Raw genomic sequence first — 27,251 nt, 5'->3', positions numbered from 1 at the left:
CTACTTACTTTTTTTCTTTTTTTACATGTTTCAATCCTTTGGGATTGGAGGGCATCAACTAGACTATTTATTCATTTTTACAATTACAGACGAAATGGCTTGCTTTAGAAACCCTTTATTAATGACCATTAATTTATTAATACCTTATTAGCGTCACAGAACTCATAGTAGACTCATGAGTATTTATTATAATTATTTTGTTTATGGATTTTCATTTTCTTATTAGGCTAGTATGTCTTTTTAAAAAGATTTAAATACACTTTTTTAAATTTTTCTTACCTGTAATGGATTTTTTTCATTCTGTCAGTTGATCTTATTAATACATTATAAAGCATTAGTAAATGTCATTAGTTGCTATTTGTAAATCTTTTATAAAGGGACACTTATAATCAACTGTTATTATTATTTGTATTATTATTGTACCATTTGAAATATGTAATACATACAGAGTACAGTTTTATAACAAAGAAAAAAATCTGATATGAAAACAAAACATATGGGTATTTATCTGTTTTTACACTTATTTATATATATTAGGATATATTTAATGAACAATGTATTTAATACAACTGTCGCATTTTACTTCTGACACTTAACATAACGCATCATTATTTGTGAGGACCGAGCCCACAGCAGCAGACACGCATGCGTCCTGGCGCTCCGGTCAGGGAGCGGGATGCAGCGCCGCCGCCGCGGCTCAGTGCGCACCGAGCAGCCAGAGCGCACGGTTACAATGAGCTTCTCCATCGGTCCGACAGAGAGCCAGCGTCAGTACCGACCCCCGAGCAGCGCACACACCGTCACAGACCCTGCCCGACACCAGCTCCGCCCGCCCGCAGCAGGATGCCCGGGGGAAAGAGAGGGCTTGTGGCACCGCAGAACACTTTTCTGGAGAACATCGTCCGGCGTTCAAGTGGTGAGTCCGCGCTCCGGAGCTAGGCTTGTTTTGGGTTTGGTTTCACCTGGCGGCTCGGACCCGGGCTCTGCTGGAATACAGTGTTTTTACACCAGTAACGGAGGATAAAGCCACACAATCTCACTTTATACTGCATTTATTCTGCAGCGATGGAGTTGACCCTCTCTGAGGCTCCACGAGTGTTTCCACATCTTCATAAGTCACGTTAGACTGATCTAAGTTACGTGCACGAGGGGCCATTTCCACTGGGACGGGAGTGTGTTGCAGTTTGGAGGAAAATAATAGATTGTGTTTTGGTTCACATCTGCAGGAGGCTCACCGGGAGTCACCGTTTACGCACCGTTTTATTCCCCACTCCGTCTCTCAGTTTGACTTTACCAGACTAAATGATGTCTCCAAATGACGTGAGACCGAAAGAGCAGCGTTTATAACTGAAGATTAAAAGTTTATTTTGATCATTAACTCGCCCGTTTGTGTTTGTAATGAACACTGACAGCTGCTCGGACCAATAAACCCGGATCCATCTGAAAAAGAACTGTCAACTTTGCCACTTCCCCGTGTTAGTGGCATTATTTTAAGACTTTAGTTTAAAATGAATAAACGACCTTAATGTAAGAGAGCTGCGCTTTGTTTATGAGCGATGTGCTGGAGTAAATAACAAATATTTATTATTCTAATGCGTTCAGTATTACTCAGCCGTATTTTTGTTTGATCAGGATGCATCTCGTGTTTACCCCCCCCCCCCCTCTCTCTCTCATTAGATTGATTCTTTATCTTACCAGAAAAGTCAGCAGAGTAATTGGTGTGTGTGTGTGTGTGTGTGTGTGTGTGTGTGTGTATGTGTGTGTGTGTCATTGCGGTGTTTGTGCTTTCAGGACTGTTGCGCAGATCTCTCAGGGGGAGTTTCTGCGCTAATTGGAGAGCCATTGATTGTTGTGTCCTTTTTTATTTTCTAGAATGATAGGAGGACATTGTTGTGTGTTTTCGGAGGATCCGATGCTGCAGTATTTAAGTTTGAGGAGTCTGGATGAGTAGACTTTGGTGTACAGGCCTGCAGCTAATTATGATTGGTTACTTTATTTGCAAAGTTGAATTCATAACAAAGATACCAAATAAAGCAAGTTATACAGACACTAAGACAAAAATAGAGTAAAAGATCAGCTGTAGTTTAAATGTTGAGACATTTAATACTAAAAGTGGCATAATATACACACGATTAAGTTCGTTTTTTAGTTGGCAGTGATACTTCCCAGGAACCAAAAGCAAGACAGTCTTTGAGATCCTCTTTATCAGTTCCTTTGATCCACAATATTTTAGTGTATTGTTTTGAACATAGCAGCAGGTAAAACTTTTACATTGGTTCAGTGTTACAGGCAGAGAAAAAAAATTAGCTGTTGGCCTGTTCTTGGGGCGTTTCATTTGATATTTTTGCTTTATTGATGCACATTCCCAAAAACAAAAATGCAATTCATCAATTTAATACAAAAACCGACAGACACACAACGAATCTGGAGCCTTTGGAGCACAAAGACATACAAAACCACTAAAAATGGACATAAATGAGCACAAAGAGAAACAAAATGACCACATAGTAAAGCGTCTCCAAGTACTTTTGGTGCCTAAACCTAAATGGACACCAAACACAACTGTCACGGTCGACTACTGGTTACTGTTTTGTACGATATACTAGGAACATGTTGATGAGAATTAGCCTGTCCTCATTAGCATTAGCATTATATAACAATGAAAAAGTAGTATGCAGTCATTTGTTTGTATTGCACATCGTTATTTTGTGTATTCCCCACAGTGAAAGCATGTGACTTAGCATAAGTCGAGTCGCTGTGTAGGGAGGTGGGGCTCAATTCCCAGCCACTAAACCAATCCACGGCTTTTTTTCTAATCCTAACCAAGCGTTTTTCATGCCTAACCCTTATTGTCACCTTTTGTTGGCTAAAATTGTTGTTTTTTTGTGTGCTGTTTCACTTCTGGTTTCGCAATTTTTCAGGGTTCGAAATCCGGTCCGTTACGGCTTGTTTTCTAATCCTTACCTAGTGATTTTTCATACCTCAGCCTAACCATCATCATTTGTTGTCAAAAATTGTTGTTTTGTTGGCAAAAATCAACATTATTTTTGCATTCTGGTTTCACATGTTTTACCTTCCGTCTATGTGTTTGTTGTTACAAATTTCTGTGCATAACTTTAGGTAGGAGTTGCTACGAACGTGTTCATGAGAACACTATTCGAGAATACATTGGGCAGTGACATCTTTATCTGCATTCTACATTTGAAATTAAAAGGTCCTCTTACAAAGTTCCTAGACTATTGAATGAGAGTTGTTAACGTAAAATACTCTCATCAGTGGGTTTTGAACGCTGTTCCAGAAGCTTCTACATGTTTCTGCCAACAGCATGTTTCAGCTAAGTAATTGGTTGTGATGAAAGAGGAGAGCAGTTCCAGTTCCAGATGATTCTGTGTTTTCTGTGGTATTACAGAGCTGAGTCGGACTTAATGCAACACAGAGGGCACACAGGAGACGCTGATGAATTTATCTAACTGTAGTTCCTTTTTGTGTTAAAAAATCACTTGAGTAATTGTTTGGAAAGAGAGGTGAAGAACAGATGAGGCCGATATTGTTCTTGATTGTTCTCTGTTAAAAAGGTGTGACCCTCTCACAACTTACCCATGAAGACTGTGGTCTTGTGTGTGAATTGTTGTGATCACTAAGTGAGAAACACGTTATGATTCTATCGTAATATTTATTTAAAAATCTGAGTGATGACCACAGAAGATGAAACTTCAAAAACAAGTGAAAGCGAGATCCAAAGACACACCTGCAATTATCGTAAATTTATTATAAAATAACTCGATACAGTTGGAGTTGGAGCCCATAGACTGTATAAAAATGGCCGTGGCATAGCGTAGCTTTGACTCATTTCCTCTTACCAAAAACAGGCATTGATGTGACGTTGGGGGGAGAAACGTCCATCTGGCTGACGTATACCTCCAAGGAGAAGTGAGGGCCAGCAGCTAGCTGTCACTCATGAGGCCACACCCCTGATTATTAATTTACTTTAACCTCCAATAAAATAAAAGCTAGCCTGGTCCAAAAAGATTCCCCCCCCCCTCAGTGTTGTCATGGAGATATGACCTAAACATACAGACTAAAATGTCTTTTTGTCCCAGGCTTTAAATAAGTTTAATGATGCTGTGAAAACGGCCTGTTTAACATGGGGGTCAATGAGAAACTGCTATATTATGAAACCTAGTGGACACTCAGAGAACTGCAGTGCACTTCTGTATTGGATCAACCAGGAAGTCGCTGTGGTGGGGGCTTGGTGGAGCCTCGTTTATGCCTATGAAAGCTGCTAAGTAGAGCATGAAGCCAAAAAAAGTGAAACTTTTCTCAGCACAAGAGACTTCCACCGGTCGGGTCATCTAGTTCCGGCTTAGCACTCTTCCAGTCTTTAGAAATGTTATCAGACGGAATAGATCAAATTCTGATAGGGAAATAAATAATTTCGCTGGGGTTGTGATGCGAAAAAAACAACTACACAGACTTAGGGCGTGATCACACTGTCCTCCCGGACCACGACCCGGACTTTAGGGTACTTGTCCCCCCTCCCTCTCCCCCCCGCGCCCCAGCCCCGTTTGTACTCACACTACCTGGGCCTCGGCCAATGCTTCTTGCTGTCCATACGCCTTCAAGCAGTAACACGTCACACGCATTGATCGCGTGTGTGGCTTTGTTAACAAATCTTTCCATAGACCTCGGAGTTTTTGTGCGTCTTGTCGACTGTTTTTGAATATTTTCATCCGACCAAATCTGCAGTAAACACAACGTGAACCTTTCACCACCATTGTTGTTGTTGTTAAATGTCCGCGCATGCTCCTTCCTTCTATTTACATGACCGAACAGGCGGACATAACGCTACTGCCGTAGGGCTCGTGCTCGTGCTCGTACACGTGCGCACGCTCGTGCTCGTACATGTGCAAACGGCTCCGCTAAAGCCCACCTCTTTCAAGCGGGCCGTGGCGGCCCAGCTGGCCCCAGTTGAGCGCGGAGCGGGTGCGCTCACACTACTTAAAGGTACTAGACTTTAGCTGAAAAAACGGTTTTGGCCGCGGCCAAAAGGATAGTGTGATCATGCTCTTACAGATGTCTGTTTCGGCATGTTAGTCAATGGGAAAAAGTCATGGAAGACATGGAAGTTGTTATTCAGCCATTTTCCACTATGTCAAATCAGCTTAGAAGCCTGGAGCATTTCCTGTTGTCCTGGTTTAGGCTCTGTACGTTGGCCATTTTAGGACATTCAGGCTCAGCTGTACACTGTCAGGATTTAAGGCTTTTTATTCCCTTTTCCGTAATCTGCACAGAATTGTCTCAAGTAATAGATAATCAATCATTTGATGTCAGAAAATAGTGGAAAATATGCATCAAAATTGCCGACCACAGTTGCTTTATCTGTCCAACAGTCCAACTATTTCTTATGTGATTATATTATTTTCGGAATAGTTGCTGATTCATTTTCTGTCCATCAGCTGCTCCTTTATCTGCAGTATTCATTGGGAACTCTTTTGTTTATCACAATCTTGTAACCAGGCTATTAATTCTAGAAAGGCACATTTCTGTCGAGTCATTTTTGGTGCTTTTGGCACCACAAACAAAATGTAATGTTTGGAGCACGGTCAGCAGGCCATTTACTTTACTTTTCATCAATGGAAGGAAGCACTTTCAGATTTGTTCAGAACTGCGGTAAACAAAGTTTTCTTGTGGCAGAAAAGACAAAAACTTGTGAATCATGGAGACTTAAAATCGAGGTAGAAATTAGTCTTTTTAAAAAAATGCTTATTTTAAAAGAAAATCCACGTTTTACAGGTAAAAATGAGTAAACCAACCTTTTCCTCTGCAGCTCGCCAGTGCCATCCTGTCCGCCTCCTGTTACACCTTCATGCAGTTAATTAACATGAAATGAAAGGTCACTGCTTAGAATATACTCGCCTGGTCTGAAACACCATGTAAGCATCTCCTCAGACGGCATTTATCATCGAAGGGAGTTTGATACAGAACCAATTAGTTGTTTTATTAAGAATCAGATATCCTTCAGTCCATGAGGTTTTTCTGACAACATTTTTACGATAAATACGATTTACATCATCATATCGGTGCCAAGGGAAATCAATCACATGGTTTTACTCATCAGTCTATAAAACCTGCCTGATAGAAGAATTCAGGCAGAAATATTACCTTCTTCTCAGATTTTAAATGTCCTCCCTGCTGTAAACACATACTGAGGGAAACATTGCATGCCTGTAAAGTTTTCATCTTTTCATCCTCAATTCTTTCTTACCCCAGCCAACTCTTTTTTGGAAAAGATGTATGATGATAATGATGAATGATTACCTTCCAAACGCAGATTTGGCACGTGCTGAAGGAAATCATCTGCAGTTTTAGCTCATTAATTACAAATTGCATATGCCTTTTTATATACTGCTGACCATATACTGAGGAGATGATGGTTTGCTGAGCTCTGAAGAAGCTGCTGGGTCCAGTTTTTTTTTCTTTTCAAGACTTTACCGTCACCTGTGCTACTATCAGAACTGTTACAGCATGTTATCAATGCTGGGCGCTGCTTTGGTGGTGCATTCAGGGCTTGCTGGAAACTCACTTGCAGAAAATATATGAAGCTTTTTAAATTCATGTCATTGCTGTCACTGTGTGCATGTTTGTGAATTGTTTTTCAACAAGTGCTCACTTTCTGAAGTCATCATTGTACAGCAGTAGACTGCCAACTTGTGAATGTTTAAGTGTCCTTAAATAGCGCCTTTCTCAGTACTTGAGGAGATTTTCAGAGTCCAGGTTCCTTTTATTCACACAGACATACATGTGGTGGTAAACTACGACAGAAGCGTGGCTGCTAATCACCGCCTACGCCCCCTCCGACCCCCTCCGACCCCCTCCTCAAACATACAGCAGTCTTATACATTCACAAGAGGACAACGCAAACGACAACGACCACAATATCAGTGACTTGTTATTGTGTTGTCACGCTTTAAAAATATCTTATTTTAGAGGATCGTTTTCGTTTATTGCAGCCTGGCTGTTATTATTTATGCTTGTCCCAACAGTTTTGATAAATAGAACACTGAGGTCAAGTTGTAAATAATATTTCTGAGAATTTTACTGACATTAAGTGGAGTTTAGGTTCGGTTTTTAAGGTTGATTTTGATACATTTAGGCTAAATACCTTTTTAAAATGTGATATAAAAATGAAATTGAAAAAGGATTTGGTATTTCAGTGCTATAATTATAAACCTGAACGTGTAGAGAAGGGGCCGTGAGTGAAATTAATTGCAGAAATCACTAAAAAAGAAGTCTGAAAGTCATGAGACACGCAGTCTTACAAATGCAAAGCCTCTGTAAATGGATTTTTATCCATCTAATCTCAGACGTATAGCCCATGTGGTTAATAGTCAATTAATAAACTGTTAAAACTGCCTTTATTGTTCTCCCTGGTGGCCAAGCTATCCATGCAAGATATATCATATGAATAATTAATGTCTGTGTGATTATAAAATAGCTGGTGGTGGTAATTTTTCCACTCCAGATGCTTCTCCAGTGTGGTGTTAACCAGGCGCCTGTCTGTATTTACTTTAACTGTTAGCTCATTCAGGTTTAAAAGGGAACTGATGGATGGGTCTATTGTGGGGTGGTGATCGCTTTGGCAAATAAGTGGATGAGTTGAGCCTGCAGAATGTTTTACTGCATGAATTCATCCTGATTTTATTGGTTAATAAGTAGCAATTGATTAAAGTTGAGGTTAGTGTGACTTGTTGACCAACGTTTTGGATATTTGATCACTGCTGTGTAAAACAGACATCAGTCAAACACAAAAACGGTCACACATAAACATTTAGAAGAAGAATAATACAAGCATAAAATTATACTATTATACTAATATTTTGCACCAGACGATAAATGCCCTATCCAGACCTCACATAGTGCAGCAGTTCATTCACTTCCCCATTAGTCAGCTGCAAATATGGTTTGACCCAAAAAAATTCTAACAAAAGGTTTCTCAGTGGTTTAAAGTAGTATCAGATGTACTTAAAAACATATTAAAAGTTTACCCAAAGTTTGACTACAAAAAAGGCCCTATTTTCAAAATGGTAGCTGCCAGGTCCTTAAAATGAGCATTATTCCTTTGTATTCCTCCTAGACCATGAACACTGGTGCATGATACATGTTTTGGCAATGTGATATTCTAATTAGCATATCTGTATGATAGATAAGTGATTACAAGTACAATTATATATTAAAGCAATTGGTTACAAGCATATTTATGTGAAAAATAAGTACAAATTCCCTTAAGTAATTGCATATTTCTCCTTTTTTAATATGGGTTTGCCTAGTCTTGGTGGTTTCTGTGGTTCATAACCATTCTTTTGATTCAAATAAAGAATACATTCAGTAGAACTGTGTGGTACCGTAAAAATAGTCAAAACAGGGCTGCCACATAAAGGCTCACTACCGCCAACCCCTTTTTTTCTTTATTTTTTACTTTTTTTTTAATACGATTTACCATTAGTCGTCACACTCCTCCCATAGAGGTTGATTAAAGGGATTCTCACAATTTTCTACTTGACATGGTCCACAAGCAGTCATGCATTGTAGTCCAAATGCCCAAATGCAACTGCACTGTTGTGCTCTGCAGGGGGCTTTCTGCGGCAGTGGTCTAAATGGTCATAACTGGTGGCAGAAACCGGTTGTCCACCAGTTTCCATCTCCAATCCACTGTATTCATGTGACCTTACTTTCTAATCCACACCAGGATTATAGGTAAACTCTTTGGCAATATTTGGATGAGGAGTCATTCGCAGGCAGACGTTCTGGGGTAAAAAATGATTTGTCAGTTATGATTTTGCGCAAACAGGCAAGAGAATCTGTTATCTTTCCGCCAAACACTGCCATTGCAGGGGCAAAATGGTAGGCATGTACTGTGCTGCCAAGGACATTGCAATGAGGCAAGCCATATCACATTTCAGGATTCCCTTCCACCATTTTCGAATTGCGGAAAATTGTGAATTTAGAATAGTTGGGTTTAGTATAATGCCACCTTTATACTCAAAAACATCTATAGAGGATGCGTACAATGGAGATCAAAATAAGAGAACAAAGTATGAATTCTTGTTTTATTCTGAAATACTGTTATTTTTTATTGTTCAGAATTTGATAGAAGCGGTTGAAGATGAATGAGAACAGCTGTGACTATACCACTGCTGTACTAGCATGTTTTTTTTTTTAACAACCAAGGCACTTCAACAAAAATATTTTGTGACAAAACCATGAGCAAAATTGGAGAACACTTTCAGATATTATTGGTGTTAATCTGGCAGCTGGTGACAATTGACTTCATTGTTGGACACACCTTATTTATCTGCAGCTCTCCTGGTTACTTTGCAAGATGGCGAGCTGCTCTAGAGTAACTGAAACCCTGAGACAGCAGGTTGTCCAGATGAAGCCCAAAGGATGACCCTCTCAGCCATCAGAGAGAGGTTGGGCGTTCCAAGTCTGTGATTTCAAGAATATTGAAACTTTACAAGGACATAGATTCATTAAAGTCCCTCAAAAAGGCCGGTCGTCCACATAAAACAAGTGCACGAGAGGACAGGATTATGAGAAGACTCTCAATGGGGAATCAGTTCAACTCTGCAGCTGGAGTTGGTCTACAGTTCAGTGCTGAACAGGGCAAGGACCTGTCTCTGCACACAGTGTCTCGCTGTTTAAGTTTTTTTGGACTGAAAGCCCACTCTGCAGTGACCAAACCTCTCATCAGCAGAAAGAATAAAAAGGCTAGACTTGCCTTTGTTGAGGAGCATGTTGTGTGGACAGAGGAGAACTGGTCCAGAGTGACTTCAGTGATGAGAGGACGTTCAGTTTATTTGGGTCTGATGGAAACATTATGTTCAGCGTAGGACTGGAGAAAGACTGAAACCAAAGTGTGTAAAGAAGTCAGTTCCACTCTGCAGCAGGAGTTGGGCCTCTTGTTCAGCTACATGGCAGAGTGAATGCAAATGTTTATGTGAACCTCCTTCAGCAACATGCAATACCTTCACTGGAACTGTCTCCCAATCAGCCGCAATTTTCATGCAAGACAATGTCCCCTGTCACACTGTAAAACAGGTGAAGCAGTTCCTTGAAGCTAAGAATATTGAAACAATGAACTGGCCAGTCCAGAGTCCAGATCTAAACCCCATAGAGAATCTCTGGAAAATCCATGGCAATAAAGTAATGTCTAAGAAACCCACTCCAGTTAGTGAACTGTGGAAGAGACTAAAGAAGAATGGACCAAGATCAAACCAGAGCAGTGTGAGAAACTAGTGATGTCCTGTGGGTGCTGATGTGCTGAAAGGGGTCATCCCTATGTTCCCTGCTTGGGGACCCTTTTCCCCCAAAAGGGTCCAATGTTCGTTCACTTACAAAGTGGGGAACATAGGACTCTTGGACCTTAGGTACGCTCCCTGCTGAAGTCATTCATAGCTGTGGCCTCTACACTTCCTGTTCATTTTTGAATCATATAGAAGAAAACATTATTGAAATCTTCTCTTCTGACACAGTGGTTACTGTTCTCTAATGTTGCTCACTGCTTTTTTCACAAAATAAAGGTTTTTGTTGTAGTACAGCAGTGATATAGCCACAGAGAATATTCTATCAAATTCTGAACAATAAAAAAAAACAGTATTTCACAATAAATCAAGAATCAATACCTGGTTTCTCTAAATTTGATCTCGTCTGTATGTATTACCTTATTCAAATTGAAATGAGTGACCATTTTAGAGGGTTCACACACAGGCCTCTGTTCAGGTGGCTCCAGAGTTGTTTATGATCAAAAATAATACAAATCCAATTTAAGTTACTTTTGGGTGCAAAAGTTACATTGAATGTCAAGTCTGTGTTTTAGCAAAAAAAAAGGGTGTGTGTCTAAAAACACGCACTGAGTTCCATGACATATGCTGAATCGTTTACATCTCTGGTTCATCCCAAACAAAGATAAAACCTTACAGTTATCTAAAATATCATCTATTCCAGAAAACATGGGGTTAGACACCAAGATCACTTGTCTAGGTCAAATAATGAAGGAGTTAGGATATTTTAAGGGCTTCTTGCCCATCTAAGTTAGTGTTTCTAACATAAATTCACTCTTAGGGACTTATTCCCTCTCAGCCAATCACTGGGGGCATAGAAGGTATGAACATGATGTCATCCATAGCTCGAGGTCAACCCCAACCTCTAGTCTTATCTAAGGATTCAAATTGAGCTGAATGTGATAAGGACTACCGAAAAAGACAGGAAACATCTTTTGGAAAAACTGATTTGCTGGGAAAAACTGGGAATATATGATTTTAAATCTATTTTTTTTTTTTTTTTTTTACTACAAAACGTTTTCTGATGCCTGATATTATATATTATTATGAAATGAGCCACTCTGAATAAAGAGTACTTTTACTTTCAAAAGTAAAGAAACCCTCTATGAAAACACAACATTAGTTTACAAACATGGCCAACGCTGTAGGTAAAGTGGCTGTCTGAGAAGAAAGGTGGATTTAAGTAAGTAATGCTGGACCTGGTGGTGTTGTTTCAGCTCTTTGTTGAGCAGTGTTGATTAGCACATTAGCTTACGTGCTAACAGCCTACATATGTGTTTTTTCATGTTTCCACCATTTGTTGGTATAGTTGGTTTTCTTGGATAAGTAGCAAGTAAGTAGCTTTTGCTTTGGAGGGAAGTGTTAAGTGTGTAACTGTAGCTGTTGAGAAGGCCCAACAGACTTACCTGCGCTTATACTCAGTAAATAATACAAAGTCACAGTTGGAGCCATGATACTACTTATTAAATCTATTTTCTTTGGAATTTAGTAATTATCTGTAGTGGTTTTAATTGAAGTTAAAACAAGGTTTATTTATACACCACGTTTCCTCACTTAGAAACGTATGTGTAGAGCAGTGGAGGACAAAATATTTCACAATCTTTTACTCAAAGGAATGCTTCACCCTCAAAATGACCATTTGTATATCAGTTAGTCACCAAATGTTCCCATGAAGTTGTGAAAAATCTTGATGCACTAAAGTAACATGCATCCAGTAAAAACCACCTATCTTCAGATGTGTTGAATGTTTGTGATGAACTAAATGATGAAGTGTTCCTTTATGTGTTGAGAAAATTCTTCTACTTTTGAAGATAAAGAAAGTCTGTTTTTCAGACAGTTTCTCAAGAAAAAGTCGTAGTATTTTGAAAAGTTGCAGTACTTTGAAATTATGAAAAGTTGACTTTTTAGAGATACGTGGTAATCACAGGACAGCTACGCTACAAACATATGAGGATCTTATAGAATTTTTATGCATCGCTGTAGATTAAACCTCCAACAGGATATAAAGGAGTTCAAATGAGCTCAACTTTTAATATCTACAGCAGACCGATACATTAACGCAGCAGGAATATTCATTCACAAACATCAGATATAATAGGAAACATTTTACAGTCTGACATGATCTTTATACACTCTTCTCCAGAGGTTGAGGAGCTTTGCAGCTTTTTATCCATTTGTCGTGTTTGATGCTGACGTGCTCTCTGTCCTGTCCATCGTTCAGAGACCAGCTTCCTCCTGGGAAACGCCCAGATCGTGGAGTGGCCTGTAGTTTACAGCAATGACGGATTCTGCAAGCTGTCGGGCTTCCATAGGGCTGAAGTCATGCAGAAGAGCAGCACATGCAGGTAAAACATATTCCTGGTTATAGCTTGTCTTTATTATTGAACATTTAAGCATTGTAAATGTGCACAATTAATTCATTAAATGTAATGCAAGATCAAAGCAATATTGGTTACAGGTACAGTGTGGTAATGGAGTGATAATGAGTCTTGTTGCTTTATTATTTGTGTATGATTCCTTTACATTTGCATACACATTCCAGCTGGATCTACAAAAGCCATATGTCTTATATAACCCCTGGGTTTATGTGTTTTTAATGGTTTAAATGCTTAAGTTAAAGCAGAACTAATAAAAAACAATACATTTTTACAACACCAGCTTCTTTATAAGTTAAAACCACACCAGTCGCCATGAGTCATCGGTTTTAAAGCTAAAACTATGTCCTTTTTTAAAGTGCTCCTTTATCCTGCAGAAATCACTGAACATGTCCTTTTTTATTCAGTTTCATCCCTTATTTAAGCACAGTGTGTGTGAGAGAGAGAGTGACAATCTTTTTTACCTTCCTGCTTCTGTAGCACTGTAGAGATCATTAAAACTGCTCAGTGCTGCTCTGGAGAGCTTTTTACATGAGATTAACTGGGTTTACTGCTTCATTGCTCCTCCTATATGATGCAACAAAAGTGTGGAGCTCTGCAGAGTCACACTGTACAAAAAAACCCAACATCTGGCATTTCCACTTGCTCTAAAAAAGAAAGAGAGTGAGAGTCTGAAATGAATCCAATTTTCTAGCTGCCAGGGGAGCTCTGCCCGGTCCAGCTCAAGGACGGTGTCTTGCTCGCCTGTCAGTCAGGACGTTTTAAAATTTGACTCCAAAGGACGACTCCTCTCCTCCGGCGCCTCTCAGATCTGACTGTGGGGTGACGGCCTTGACGAGCCGACGGCTAAAAAGGCTCTCCTTCAGACAGACTAAGTGAGAACAGGGGCACTGAGATTTATCCGTCAACTCCCTTCTGCTCTTGGCCTGAGGAGGACACTGAGACCGCCAATAGAGGATAGAAGAAGAAGAGTCCCACTGAGAGCTCAAACGGCTGCCAGACTGATGGAAGACGGAGGCGCTTAAATGGGGCCTAGAGTCATTTTTGACTTGATGCCCTGTGTTGTCTGCAAAACAATTGTATGACTGTGTGACACTGGTGCAGACGTATTGATGATTCACATAATCACAGAAAGTTTACAGCAGGTTATGTACCATTTGTGCAAAGGGAAAAACAAATGAATGCCCAGTTTTGGGGTCAGGACCAAATAATTGGACGAAGCGTCTCAAATATCTAGGATGCGGGCGCTGCTATGTTGTAATTTTGGAGCCAGAGTCTGCGCAGTAGAGATCAGCCTGTATTGAAGTCCTGCCCATACACCACCCAACAAGTCGGCAGTTGATCACAGCTGTCAATGATGTTTCACCTCGTTTTTATCGCATTAGATAACTAATTCAAACAGGATTTAGCTGAATGTGATGAGGACTACTGAAAAAGACGGAAAGCATATTTTGAAAAACTGATTTGCCATGAACTTTGGCCCAAATCCCATCCATTTAACATGGAGGGGACGGGACTTAAAACTTATTCTGCAGCCAGCCACCAGGGGGCCAATCCAGAGGTTTGGGCTTCCCTTTCTGTTGTCCATCTTTATATACACTCAGTGGCTCATGAGTTAAATCTGAATTTCACGATTTGATTAATGTGACAGCAGAAAGTTTACTTACTTACCTTTGCCTTTTTTGGTAAAATATTTATTAGTTAGTGGATTCTCATGCAAGATCACGTGAGATTCCATCTTGTCAGGCTTCAAGTAATGGGTTTGTGTCCAGGCCACTGTGGTGGAACAAGGGATGTTAATTATCAACCATTTAACCGTAAACAGACGATAACAATTTTGCCTTAATAAGTAAATACAACTCATGAGAGCGACAGATGCAACCACACTTCCCTTTTTTATTGGAGAGCTTAAGCACTAGAAAATAATGTTGACAAAACACTAGTATAAAAAAAGAAACCAGGGCGGAAAGAAAAAAAAAAGTATGTGGCACATAAAATAGAATAATCCTTTTGTATAAACTTGAAATGAAATGGTTGAAAAAGTCACTGAATGCAAACCAACACTGTTGATTTTCTACCCTGTTTTTTTTTAATGGCTTTGATACTTTTGATACTATCGAATGTGGGCATCGTATCGTTTTGAAACAGGTGGTGTTGAAAAGTATTGATACTTTTGACAACCTTAAAAGCAAATTGCGTGTAAATTATGTGTCTTTCTGCGTTCATGCAGGAAAACAATTTTCATTCTAGTTTCATCATGTCTCTGAGGCTCCAGCAGGTTCATGAGCATCTTAGCTGAATGATATTATAGCTTCCTTACCTGCTCCATCTCTCAGCTGTAAACACAGTCTGTGCTGCTATAAATGGATCTGCTAATCAACAGGGATAATGCCTCTGTATTGAATGAATGGTCAGCATTCTTCCACAATTAAAATAGAAACCCAACAGAAAAGTGGAGCTTCTTATGCAAGTTCAAGTTTAAATGACCCATTTTGAGATTATAGTTATGTTTTTGAAATGTATTTTCACTTATTATCATCATGTCTAACATTAAAGCTGGGAAATTGTGTCACTGTGAATTAGAATTAAAACGCTGTAGGCCAAACAGAGCTTTGGTATTTGCCGCCCTTGGGAATAAAAACTGTCTGGTGTTACAGTTTAAACACTCAGATCCAATGAATATTTGAAAACCAATAAGAATCATATGAAAACATTTTCTGCAACATGTTCTGTATCCGCATCGGGCATGAAATGTGACACTAAACGAGCAGCCATGTTTGGATCCCTTTTTAAATCATCCATGCCAGCTACAAACACATTTAGACATTATTATGGCTTTGATTGGAGGAAAAATCCAAAGATATGTTTTTCGTGTGTGTGTGTGTGTGTGTGTGTGTGTGTGTGTGTGTTTGTGTATGTGTGTGTGTTTGAGAGAGTCCTTGAAGATACTGCGGCTGTAATCACTCAATCTAATTAAATTAGCACAGATTAAAATGTCCTCAGCCTTTTTAAGGAATAATTACAACCATGCCGGGAAATGCAGGCTGCACCGATCTCAAAACAGACCCACAATCCTTCACTGTGGGCGGAATTTATGCTGCTGCGGCTTCAATTTACTCTATAAAAAACAAACATAAAACTTGATGGTCACTTTACGGTTAGATAACAGATCGAGAATGCTGTTACAAACACATGTGATAAACTGTCACACACGGGGGGAAAGGCTAAAGGGTCAGCTCAGTATTGATTGCTGCTGTTTCTCATGTTTTCCAGTTTTATGTACGGAGACCTGACAGACAAGAAGACCATCGACAAAGTCAGACAGACGTTCGACAACTACGAGTCCAACTGCTTTGAAATCCTGCTGTACAGAAAGAACAGTGAGTGCAGTTCCTTCATTACTTGACATGAAGATGTAATCCACATAATGAGGACTTTATAAAGAGCTCCTCAAAGCACTCAGAGACGCCTCTCAACTGTACGGGACACACGTGGAGACGCAGAGGGCTGGTGGAGGAGGTCAGTGAGTCGAAGCTTGAAGTTTAAAACTGGGTAAAGATAAACAGGATGAATATAAAGACGGATAAATACTTTATTGAGCCCAAGGGAAATTTGGTAAAGGAGTGCTGTGACAGGCCATTATTTTCATTATTAAACCATCTGCTGAGTGCTTTCTTTATTGGGTTGAAAATATCAAAAAAAAACATTAGAATCTATATAATAGAATAATGTTTGTATACACCTTTACCTATATTGTGCATGCTTTATGCACAAATCCTTTCTGAAGTGTCACAAATAAACACAGCCCTAAATCTAATAATATTACTGCTCACCATGGTTAACGGTCACTCTCAGGCCATAACATTTTTTATATATATAGTTTATGACAAATACTTTTATGCGACACAGGACGGAGGTTTTAGGTTTTGTCACCATGTGGAATCAATGCTAAAAGCACAAGAACACTTTAAAACTTTAGAAACAAAACAAAAAACTAATAACATCTAAGAAGTAATTGAGGTATCAGGACTCAAAGTTGACATTGACCTTCTCAGTTATACAATTATGAATACATCACTTATTTCTCTTTTACACAATCTCTTTTATTTAACTTCTTTATGCACATTCTTCAAATTCTATAATTTTTTAGTATTCATACTCTACATGTTTAAGGTGATTTAAACCCCTATTAACATCATATTTCAGATAACAGATGGTATAAAAACAACAACACCTTTATCTGAAAATGATGAACAATTTTTAATCAGTTCTAATAGAAATGAAGTAAAAAAAAAAAAAAGGATGAACCGTAAGTTGAACAGCTGGAGAAATGAATTGTTGTGTCCGGTGTGATGGAGCAGCAGCAGTAACTGAGCAGTAAGTCCTGGATGAGCAGCGTTGGAGAGGAGGAGCGCAGTGAAAAAAATAGTCCCAAAATGTTCTTGTCTCCCTAGAGTGATCACCTACGAGTGCAAAATGCGAGGCGGAGGAGGGAGGAATTAAGAAGAAAAGATCAATTCAAATAAAATGACTCAAATTTGCTGACAAATCAGGAGAGTGGGCCTCTATACGGGGGCTACGAACAAAACAATGGTATCAGTGCAAATTTTGGCTGTACTGAAAGTATGTAAGGAGGCAATAAAGTCAGTGAAACCTCAGCTGGATGGAGGAACAGCCAGTGCCTAAAAGTGATGAACATTAGGGTTGTTAAATCCACATCTGTTAGAATAAACTGCACAGAGGAGACAAGAAGGACCAAATTGTTCTTTTATGAAAATTATCGGGTGCATCAGGTGACGTACTACTGCAAGAAAAGATCTGTTCTGCAGCTCATCCTTCATTATGTTCATCTCAAAATGTCATCTAACAGTTAATAAAATAGGATTCTTAATAAACAGGATACTTAAGCTGTGTCCCGTTTACAAATGACTTAAAATGGAAACGTGACAGAATAAAATATACTCAAAAATGTAAGTATGCAGATTGAAGGCCCCTACACACGATACGCGGTAAAAAGGCTTTGCGCCGGCCGTTCCATTCATTTCCCATGGAAGAGGTGGCCAATGTAGCGGCAGCGGCGCGCACCACTCAGATTTGCATCTCTGCCGCTGTGGTCAAAGTTCCAAGTCAGATGAACTTTGACCTTGTTGCTGCTGACCTTTCAAAAGCGCAACAAATGAGATAGAAGCTTTGATAGTGACGTTTCCCAGGCAACCAGAAAGCGACATTAAGCCGGTTAGAAAGATAGAGGAAAAACTTATTGTGTGTCCAAGTTTCCCAAACTATTTAACGTAACATTAAAGTTGTTTCACGATCTCAGAAGAAAACGTAATGGCACACCAGGTTTGTGAAGAGGCAGGATACGAGCTAACGGTTGTTTTAATACTAAGGTTGATTTAGCCATTTACTGGGTCTCTGCGCTCAACCTCGCGGTGAGCCCAGCTCAAAATGCTTATCATGTGAAGGCCCCTTTCAGAAGATGTTGTGTTCATGTTCAGGGCCCATATTCACAGAACATTTGATCTTAGCTCTAAGAGTTCTCCTAAGGAGCTCTAAAAGTTCTTAGTTCAGAGTAATTTTGTGACGGAAAAACACGGAGGATTGGGCCCAAATGCAGACACGCACTCAGGAGTCAGTTTTAACAGATTTAATGAGCTTACATCATACAAAGGGTGCACAGAGAACAAGGGGAAAGACGGAGAGCACTGGGAAAAACTGGTCACGGGGAATGAGCACAGGAGGGGGGTAAGCTGGGAGACAGGCTGGCAGGTAGGCAAGCAGGCTGGCAGGCAGGTCGACAGGGAGACGGGTAACTGGAACAACAAAACACTAGAAACAGTCACAGTTCGACAGGGAGACGGGCAACAGGGGCAAAAAAAACACAAGGAACAGTCACAAATAGGTCCACGGAGGAGTGAGAGGAAAAACATCGACACACGGATGAAGCCAGCCCTGCTACGCGCTACCGCTCCTGCCGCTGACGTAACTGGAATAACGATCCGGCCCCGAATGAGACTCAGGACCAGCTTAATATACAGGGAGGCAAGTGATAAGTGTCAACGAGATCCACCTTGATCAGCCTGCCGGGATATTAGCTAACAACAGGGAAACTCAGAAAAGGGAGCACATACAGGAAAACACCGACAGAGGGAGATAAAACACAGAGACAAAAGGGCTGCCATGAAGGAATCATGACAAATTTCTTCAAACCTATTCCCAACTTTTCCTTAGATAAGACTAGAGGGTGGGGTTGACCTTGTTGCTATGGATGACACCATGTTCATCCCTTCTATGCCCACAGTGATTGGCTGAGAGGGAATGAGTCTCTAAGAGTGAAATTATTTTTTTAAATGTTGACTGCAGCAGCCATGTTAGGTCCTTCCTCATTTACTCTGAGTGACTTAGGAGTCCTCCAGAGTCCTCCAGAGTCCTCCTTAATTTTAAGAGTTACTAAATCAGCAAGTTAGGACCCACTCTTAGTCTTAACATGTTTTGTGAATATGACCCCAGGTTCATTATCCTTACTTGAATGCTTTAATGTTCAAAAGACACATATTTTTTCCTGAAACATTCCATTTTAACGCCCGTCTCTTTAAACCCCTCCTCCTGATAAAGCCATTTCACCTGCACTCGGCGTCTATGCACCGTCCTGACTGTAACGCGTTAATTAAGAGAGACACAGCTGAGATTTTATAATGTCTCTGCAGGAAGTCCGGTGTGGTTCTACATGCAAGTGGCCCCCATCAGGAACGAGAACGACAAGGTGGTTCTGTTCCTCTGCACTTTTAAGGACATCACTCTCTTCAAGCACCCCATTGAAGACGAAAGCACGAAGGGTGAGTGTTTGCTTTTACTCTGAGAAGCATTTCCAAAAGTATCTTTGCACGAACAAACTGGGCTTTAATGATGAGTTTTGGTGGAAGTCTGTTTTTATTATTAGACGATTCACAGTATCACTGACATGTGGTGAATGATGTTCAGTTTATCGTACCAAGCCACCGAAGAAGATGATTGTCATGGTGTCTGTGTTGGATAGTACATAATAACAGTAGATAATAAAGAACTAAGCCGAACCACAACCTTTTTTCTTAACCAAGTCGTTTTGTGCCCTGAACGTAACCTTCACGTTCAAGTAGCAGTCGCCATTTCACAGCTCTATATAGAACATTGTCAGGAAAATATAATTGTGTTTCTTCATTCTCCTTCTCCATTAACTTCTTCCTCCTCCTCCCTGACGTTTTAGATCTTTAGCTTTTTGTTTTCCTTCTTATTTCTTTATGTTCCTCTTGGTCTCCATCTTGACTTTCCTCTTTATGTCCTCCTTTTTCTTCTCTTGTCTTTGTCATCTCTTCCCCCTATCGGTCTGGCGGTGGTCCAAGTCTTCATACTCTACGCCATACACTAAATGATACTTGACAGCGTACAATCGACGAAGTGTAGACGTTCCATTGTTTGGGTATCAATAAAAGGGAAAGGATTTTGCGTGTATTGCGTTAAATATTATGTTATGGCAGTTTGTCGCATTGTTAAACGAAAAGACAAGTACTGTTGCCAAAAAAGTGAGAAGAGCAGAGCCACGCAGTCTTGATCTCTTTCCTCACTTTACTCTTTTCTGATCTCATGTTTCCTTTTTATTTCTTCAGGTTCTCCTCCACCTCATCCTGTTTTATCTGGTACTATTTCTTCTTTTTTTATACCCTCTTCTTCTTCCTCACACGCATCATCCTCCTCCTCCCTGATGTTATCATGCTCTGGCTTTGTATTATCTCGTCCTGTTTCCTTTTTATTCCCTTCTTTTTGACACTCTTTCACTCTCCTGCTTCATATCCTTCCCTTTTATCGTCTCCCTCATCTTCTCTTTTGTGTCAATTGTTGTCTTCCTCCTTCCTAAACACCATTTCTTCTTCCTCCATCTCCTTGTGTTCCTTCCTTGTGCCACCCATCCTTGTGCCTCCTTCATCTTTTCCTTCCTCTTCTGTCTGAGATGTCTCAAAACAATTCTTTTTGCTTTGGTGCAAATCTTTTTTCACCCTCCTTTATTACATTCCGAGATGTGGCTGGATAAAAAAGAGCGAGTCAAGTCTTGTTTCCCTGCGATGCGGGATCGTCTCAAGCTGTCAGGTTGTGTTTGAGGAGGCTGGGATGCTGTCAGGAATCACAGGAGATGTGGTTGTCCTGACTGATGCACACTGTCAGCTTCCTGCCCTGGGAGTTGTTCTTGGCGCCGCTGAGCGGGTGTGTTTGCCCTTTGACAAGGATCTCTAATTTCACCCCTTCCCCCCCTTTTTAATGTACACGCACATATGTAAACACGTGTGCACACATGCAGTGAGTTACTCCCCTCTCCTCCTCCCCTCTGTTGCAGAGACCTGCTCAGAGTTGATTTGTTTATGCATCGTGTGCGCTCAGCGACACGTGAACAACATGTGTTCAACATGCAATTAGAGCTTGAGTGGAACTTGTATTGTCACATCAGTGCGTTGATGTCTTTGCCAGTTAGCTGCTGCTGCTGATGACAAACTTCACATTTAGTTTTCTAATCATCCCTGTCTTGGAGGTCAACCAGTCACAATTCAGTCAAAATAACAGTACAACAGACAGTTTACCCCACAATTAAAAATACATATCTATCGCCTTACCTGGGGCCTGTTTCACAAAGCAGGTTTAGTGAAAACTCTGAGTCTGTTAACCCTGAAATGAGGGAAACTCTGAGTTTTCCGTTTCACAAAGGGAGGTAACTCAAACCAGAGAAAGAGGGGTAACTCTAGCCTGTTTCGCAAAGAGAGGTAACTTAACCTCTCGGTCAGTTACCATGGTAACATGCTCTCTGAAACTAACTTTTCTCAGAAAACCTTGAGTGTCTCTCTGTCTCCGCCCTCTTTCAGCCGAACACGGCATTTGATTTCCTCATTCATTCAGTCAGCGGGCGAGTTTTGGTCTAGTATAGTTCCGTCTGTTTTTTCAGAAAATCATTGCAAAAATCAGACATTAGAAGTCATATTAGGTGGCAACTATTTCACTACCATGGCATGTCCTTTTGATAACGATCACGTGGATGAAGGTGCAGCATTACTGCACAGAGAATTAAATATTCGTCGGGAGATGATAATCAGACCATGTATAGACGTCCTTAATATACTGCAGCCATAATTACAAAATTAATGAAATGGATCTTTTAAGCAAGTTGAATGTATTTGACTCAGCATTTCCTAAATATAATCCCAGCTTTTCTTGCAATTCATAGGTTCAAAAGTGTGTGCTTTTAATGTGGTTACCAGTATATAAACTACTCCTATAGGTCGAAACAACAGCCTTCTGATCCAGAATATCACCTATAATGCGAAGGGGTGAATTTCACGGCAGGGGTGCTGAATACGCACAACACCGTTTCATGTCACAGTCCATCATTTACATACACAACCTCATCCGTCCTTACTTTTCCAACATTAACAACCAGTCATGCTCTCATATCCCTGCAGATATTGGGCCTCATTTATCAAACTTGCGTGGAAACGGGCACAGATCTGAGCGCAGAATTGGTCGTAGGAAAGGACCCACGTGTGATTTATGAAACATTCGTATCTGACCAATCTCAGCGTATGAATGAGCGGACCTTGACAAATGCGGCGGCTGAATTCGATCGTCTTTAACATGTTAGCCCCTAAATATTCCTGTTTCGGAGGCCTCCCCCACTGAGGTCAAACATGGAGAGGAAGAACGCTGGTTAGAAAATAAACTTTTCCAACACACAGATCGGCATCCTGACATCCGCGATGGAGCAAAATAAAGATGTGCTTTTTGGCAGTCTTAAGAGTGGAATAAAAGGGGCCCATAAAAACGCTGTATGGAAAAAAATAACGGAGGCAGTCAAACCGAAGCAGCGCTCCACTGTGACCCGAGTGCGCGTGTGCGCACTGTTGGACAGGTGTGCTGTATTCAGCACCCCTGCCGTGAATTGCACCCCCTCGCATTATAGCTGATATTCAAAAGATCCATTTAATTCAATTTATAATTATGGCTGCAGTTTATTTCCACAGAACATACAAAAAGGTATTGTTTTGTGTTCGCTATTATCCAAGTTTGTGATTTTAAACAATTTAAAATAGTTTAAAGACTGTAAGTAACCAATGTTCTGACCGTTGTGGGTTACCTGTATATAAACTACTCCTATAGGTGGAAACAACAGCCTTCTGATCCAGAATATCACCTATTATGCGAGGGGTGCATTTCACGGCAGGGGTGATGATTACGGCACAACACCGGCGCTACCGGTGGGTCATTAGGTATTCCGTAAGAGGATACCTTTGTCATCTAGAAGAACCATACCAAGATGTTAATCATCTGATACCTTGTTTGATTTAATGCAATTTATCGAGGGTAGCCACGAACCAAGGAGATGAATTTGGCTCTGCAGTGCGTCTTGCTGCAGCCGCGCGCCAACACATTCATTCATTAATTCATTGTCGGGGTCGCGGGGGGCTGGAGCCGAGCTGTTTTGATATTTAAAAGAATTGCGTGTGTGTGCCCCCCGGCTCCGTAGCCACCACGTTTAAAAGTGAAAGCTGAGCATCGTACATCACCTGTACATTTATCGAGTGGTAGTTTTTGCGATTGATGAATGCGTAATCATTCATGGATAGTCCCTTCAGACGCACATGAGTACAATAAAACGCTCCAACCCAAATTTTTTTATATTTTTTTATCCGTTTTAAGAATCCGTTTTGATCTGTTCTTAATATGTGACTGCTGACAGATGAGGTTTATTCATTATTTTCAGCCAGATTTTGCTGTGCTGCACCGCAAATCCACAGGCTGAAATTTGCGTACACGACCTCAGACCAGACGTGAGATTTGATCGTAGCTCCCGCTCACGTCCAAATTGATAAATGCCGACGTTCGCTAGGAAATGGTCGTACGCACGTTTTTCTGCCGTACGTTCGTTTGATAAATGAGGCCCAATGTGTGTTGCGCTGCGTTTTTTTGCAAATGGGAGTTTTTTATACAACATATAAAACAGCCACTTACAGTAATATTTACTTTACCATGTAAAACATGCTCAAAATGAGGCGTCACCATGAGATTGTGCCGATGTTTTACCTGTTTGAACAATGTTTTTATGTTTCATCTTAAGCTGCTGCCAAGTGCGCTTCTCCCCCACAGGGTTGCACTTCAAAGAAATAAACTAATAGGCTCCCACTCAAGCAGTTCCCCCTGTGATATTACTGCCATGGCGACTCGTCGAATCAGGGCTTCATTGATGCTGTCTTTTTTTACTTGTGGTGCACGCGCTTAACTCCAGGTCAAACTACTCTGAGTTGATCAAACTAACGCAAATCTGCTGTTCTGGAACCGAAAGCTCAGAGTTTCCTATCTCAGAGTAGATCAACTCAGAGTTCAGGGTTAGACTCAGAGTTTGGTGAACCTGCTTTGTGAAACGGACCCCTGTAGTGCTCCTTATCAATGTAGATTGTTTTTTCATTATAATGGAGCTAGATGTCACTTGGCTTGTGGTGCTCAAAGCGCCCTTTCCAGGAAGTATCAGTATGCTTCTTTCTTCTTTCTGAACGGGTGGTGGCTGTTGTTTGGTAGAAAGGAAATAGTTTGAATATGAAACTTTTCACACACAGATCCCGCTGTTCTGTCTTGAACAGCGGGATCATTGCTTTGGAAAAAGACGTTGCTGTTGAGGTTTTCAAATGTAAATGTTTGGTGCTTTGGGTACCACAGAAGAGTGCCATATGACCATTCTGTGGCCAGATTAAAGGGTCGAATATCGTTAAGAGCCGTTTCAGTTTCCAGTGTGACTTCAGATTCGTCAGATTCTCAGACATTTTGAAATGAAACTATGTTGAAATGAAAACTGTTTTGCATTATGAAGCTTTTTTTTTATCAAAGTCATATACCCAGTAATGGAGAGACCTCTTAAAACAAAAATTGCTGTTGGGGGTTTAACTGTCGCTGCCAGCCAGACTGAAGACACTACGCTGCACAGTTCGGCTTGTTAGAGGCCACAGTGAGGATGCAGCACTGTGGGCTGCAGTGTAACCCGCACAGCGATTAGAGGGGATGGAGAGGCTGTTTGTGAGGAAGGGAGATTCACTGCTACAGGCGCTGGCAGCTGAGTACGCTCGTTCTGCAGTCCGAAACTTTGCTCTCAGCTTCGTCTCTGGCTGCTCCGATGGCTCGGCACGCCACAGCACATCAGCATCAGCTGAGTGGGAGAGAGATCTACTAAAGATGTCCATCCTCAGCTTAAAATAACTACGCTGGTTTTAAATGTATCTGCACCATGTGACCCTGCGTGTTTATGCTCGTGCCTAAAATTACCCATCCCTTCACTATTCTTAACGTGCCTTACGTCTGTATTGTTGCCAGCACATTTAGGGGTGAGTACATGGAGGCAGAGCAGACATAATTATGTTATTTTTTCATCTTCTTTCCCCTAGTTCCCAGATTTAGCAGTTGCCTTTCAATGATTTCTGAACTTTTTTGATTGAATATGATTTGCCGTGTGCATGGGCACTGGCAGCAAAGCAGGTTGGATAAATGGTGTCAGCATCATCTGTGAAGGAAAGCAGAAAGAAAGGAAAGAGGAGCAAAGTTAAACATGTGGCAGAAGCAAAACTGTTGTTTTCTTGCAGAGTGGTAGCGTTCACTGTTTGCTCCGTCAGCACCTCTAAAAGCTTCACAGATGTTAGAGTTGCCTCAGGCGAGACATCATTTCAGGTAGACAGATAAATATTGGGGCCTCAGGCGTTCAGGTTAAGCATTTTAGCTGATGAAATCTATTAGCATTGATTATGGCCCTTTTAATATTCACCTGAAAATGACTGAAAATTGTTATACAAAGTTGAGGATTATAAATGTCTTCTTGAAATATTTCCTTCCTATCCAAAATGTCATTGGAGAAAATGATTTAGATGTACTACAAATTCATATTTCATCATGAATTGGCCTTCAATGGATCGATAGATTGCATGCATGCACATGGACACACCCATGAAAAAATGCACATACGTATACTGCCATTAATGAGGGAACATACACAAGTGCACACGTAGAAATATGCAGCACATGTAAAATGACTGTCACTGATCACTATTTATTATTTGCTCAATTTAATTAATGTTTTTTTTGGTAATGTTAATATATATTTTTTTGACAGAAAAGAGGGACAAGAGTCATTAGCTTTCCCTAGAAACCCGATATGTTACACATCTGTATCATGATATATTAACATGTAAAAATGTTTTTTGCATTGTCCCTGACAAATAAAATAGAATAAAAGAATTCAATAATTGATTGGGCTTTAAATTCCCACAAGGTAGCTCCACTTGAGCCAGCGTTGGCACTTGATTCATAGCTCAAGAGTCCACCAATCGGGATCCGTTACACACACTTAGACAATTTCTACAACTAAACCGAGCCAGAGGTGTAAAGTGGTGAAGCAACTACACACATTGTAACATTTCATCACTGCGTCTTGCACGTATGCAACACAGCCAGACAGCCAGACAGACAGAGAGCCAGACAGCCAGACAGAATTAATTCAAGTGTTTGTGTCGTGGCTGCTAACATCAAACCGAACTATCCCTTTAATGTATGTGGATTTATTTCAGCCAAACATTTGTTCCTATAACCTCAGTGACACCCAGTACCTGAACTCTCCTGCTTCCCTTTTACTTTACCGAAGGGCACCAACAGTACTAAATGTTAAAAAAAATATCTTAATAAGGAGAGTTTCTTTGCAGCGCATGTGTGCTGAAGCACAAATAGCTCTGTAAATTCAGTGCGAGCCGTCCTTTTGGTGAGGAACAGCTGATCAAATGTCATTTCAGAATTCACTTTGAGGGCACATGTGTTATTTTTAGCCCAGGTTTTTTTGGGGGATTTCTAAATTTACACTTGCATTGTGCAAGAAGTGTTGCATTCTTGAAAGGGAACCATAGCAGCAGTGTTACTGTTAACTGAGAAAAATCCCTCTTATTTATGTGTCCTGGTTCCTCTAGTGCTCTGTGCAGTCCTTTTGTCCTTACATGTCAGAATGAACAGTGGGAGCCTGTAAGCTGTCAGTGTGTATTTACTGTCCATGCACCAAGACAAGTTCCTCCATTTGACTTCACGATGAAAGTGGCTCTGGGTTTGCTTTCCAAACCAATGGTTCCCTATTATTTTCCAACACATCAGGGCATGGCATTCCATAATGAATGCACACAATACGATGAATTATGCAACCTCTGCTACCTTAGGCTGTGTAGAAAAAGCACTTAAGACCTTTCCTTAAGTAAAGGGAGTGATTGCATCTTAGACAAAGTCCTGCAGTCAAACATCTGCATCTGTGAACGTAAACAAGCATTTACAGTTTACCTGTGTGACTTTTTAAAGTGAAGAATCAGCATTTCTATATTATAGAAATGAAAAGTTGAATTTCAAAGAAAAAAATGTAAGAAAGTAGGAGGCCCCCAACGTAGGAACAAGACACAGAGGTGACTTTGTTTCTCTTTGTGCTCATTTAACATCCATTTTTAGTTGTTTT

General features: G+C 40.5%; 1 protein-coding gene across 1 annotated transcript in view; it reads left to right on the top strand.

Moving 5' to 3' along the window:
- Window positions 1–843: 843 nt before the first annotated feature.
- The window catches only part of kcnh5b (potassium voltage-gated channel, subfamily H (eag-related), member 5b), a gene marked incomplete at both ends in the record, with an annotated part of 156,443 nt that continues 130,035 nt past the window's right edge, over window positions 844–27,251 (top strand). Inside the window, 4 exons of the mRNA XM_083924468.1 lie at window positions 844–916; window positions 12,562–12,685; window positions 15,989–16,095; window positions 19,423–19,551. Coding sequence (XP_083780594.1) covers window positions 844–916; window positions 12,562–12,685; window positions 15,989–16,095; window positions 19,423–19,551 — 433 coding nt within the window. The remainder of the gene's footprint in view (window positions 917–12,561; window positions 12,686–15,988; window positions 16,096–19,422; window positions 19,552–27,251) is intronic.

Source organism: Echiichthys vipera, assembly GCF_963691815.1.
Source record: "Echiichthys vipera genome assembly, chromosome: 12".
In the NCBI taxonomy this organism is placed as follows: Eukaryota; Metazoa; Chordata; class Actinopteri; order Perciformes; family Trachinidae; genus Echiichthys; species Echiichthys vipera.
The sequence above is the reverse complement of the archived record's forward strand: the minus strand, read 5'-3'. Positions and strand labels throughout refer to the sequence as shown.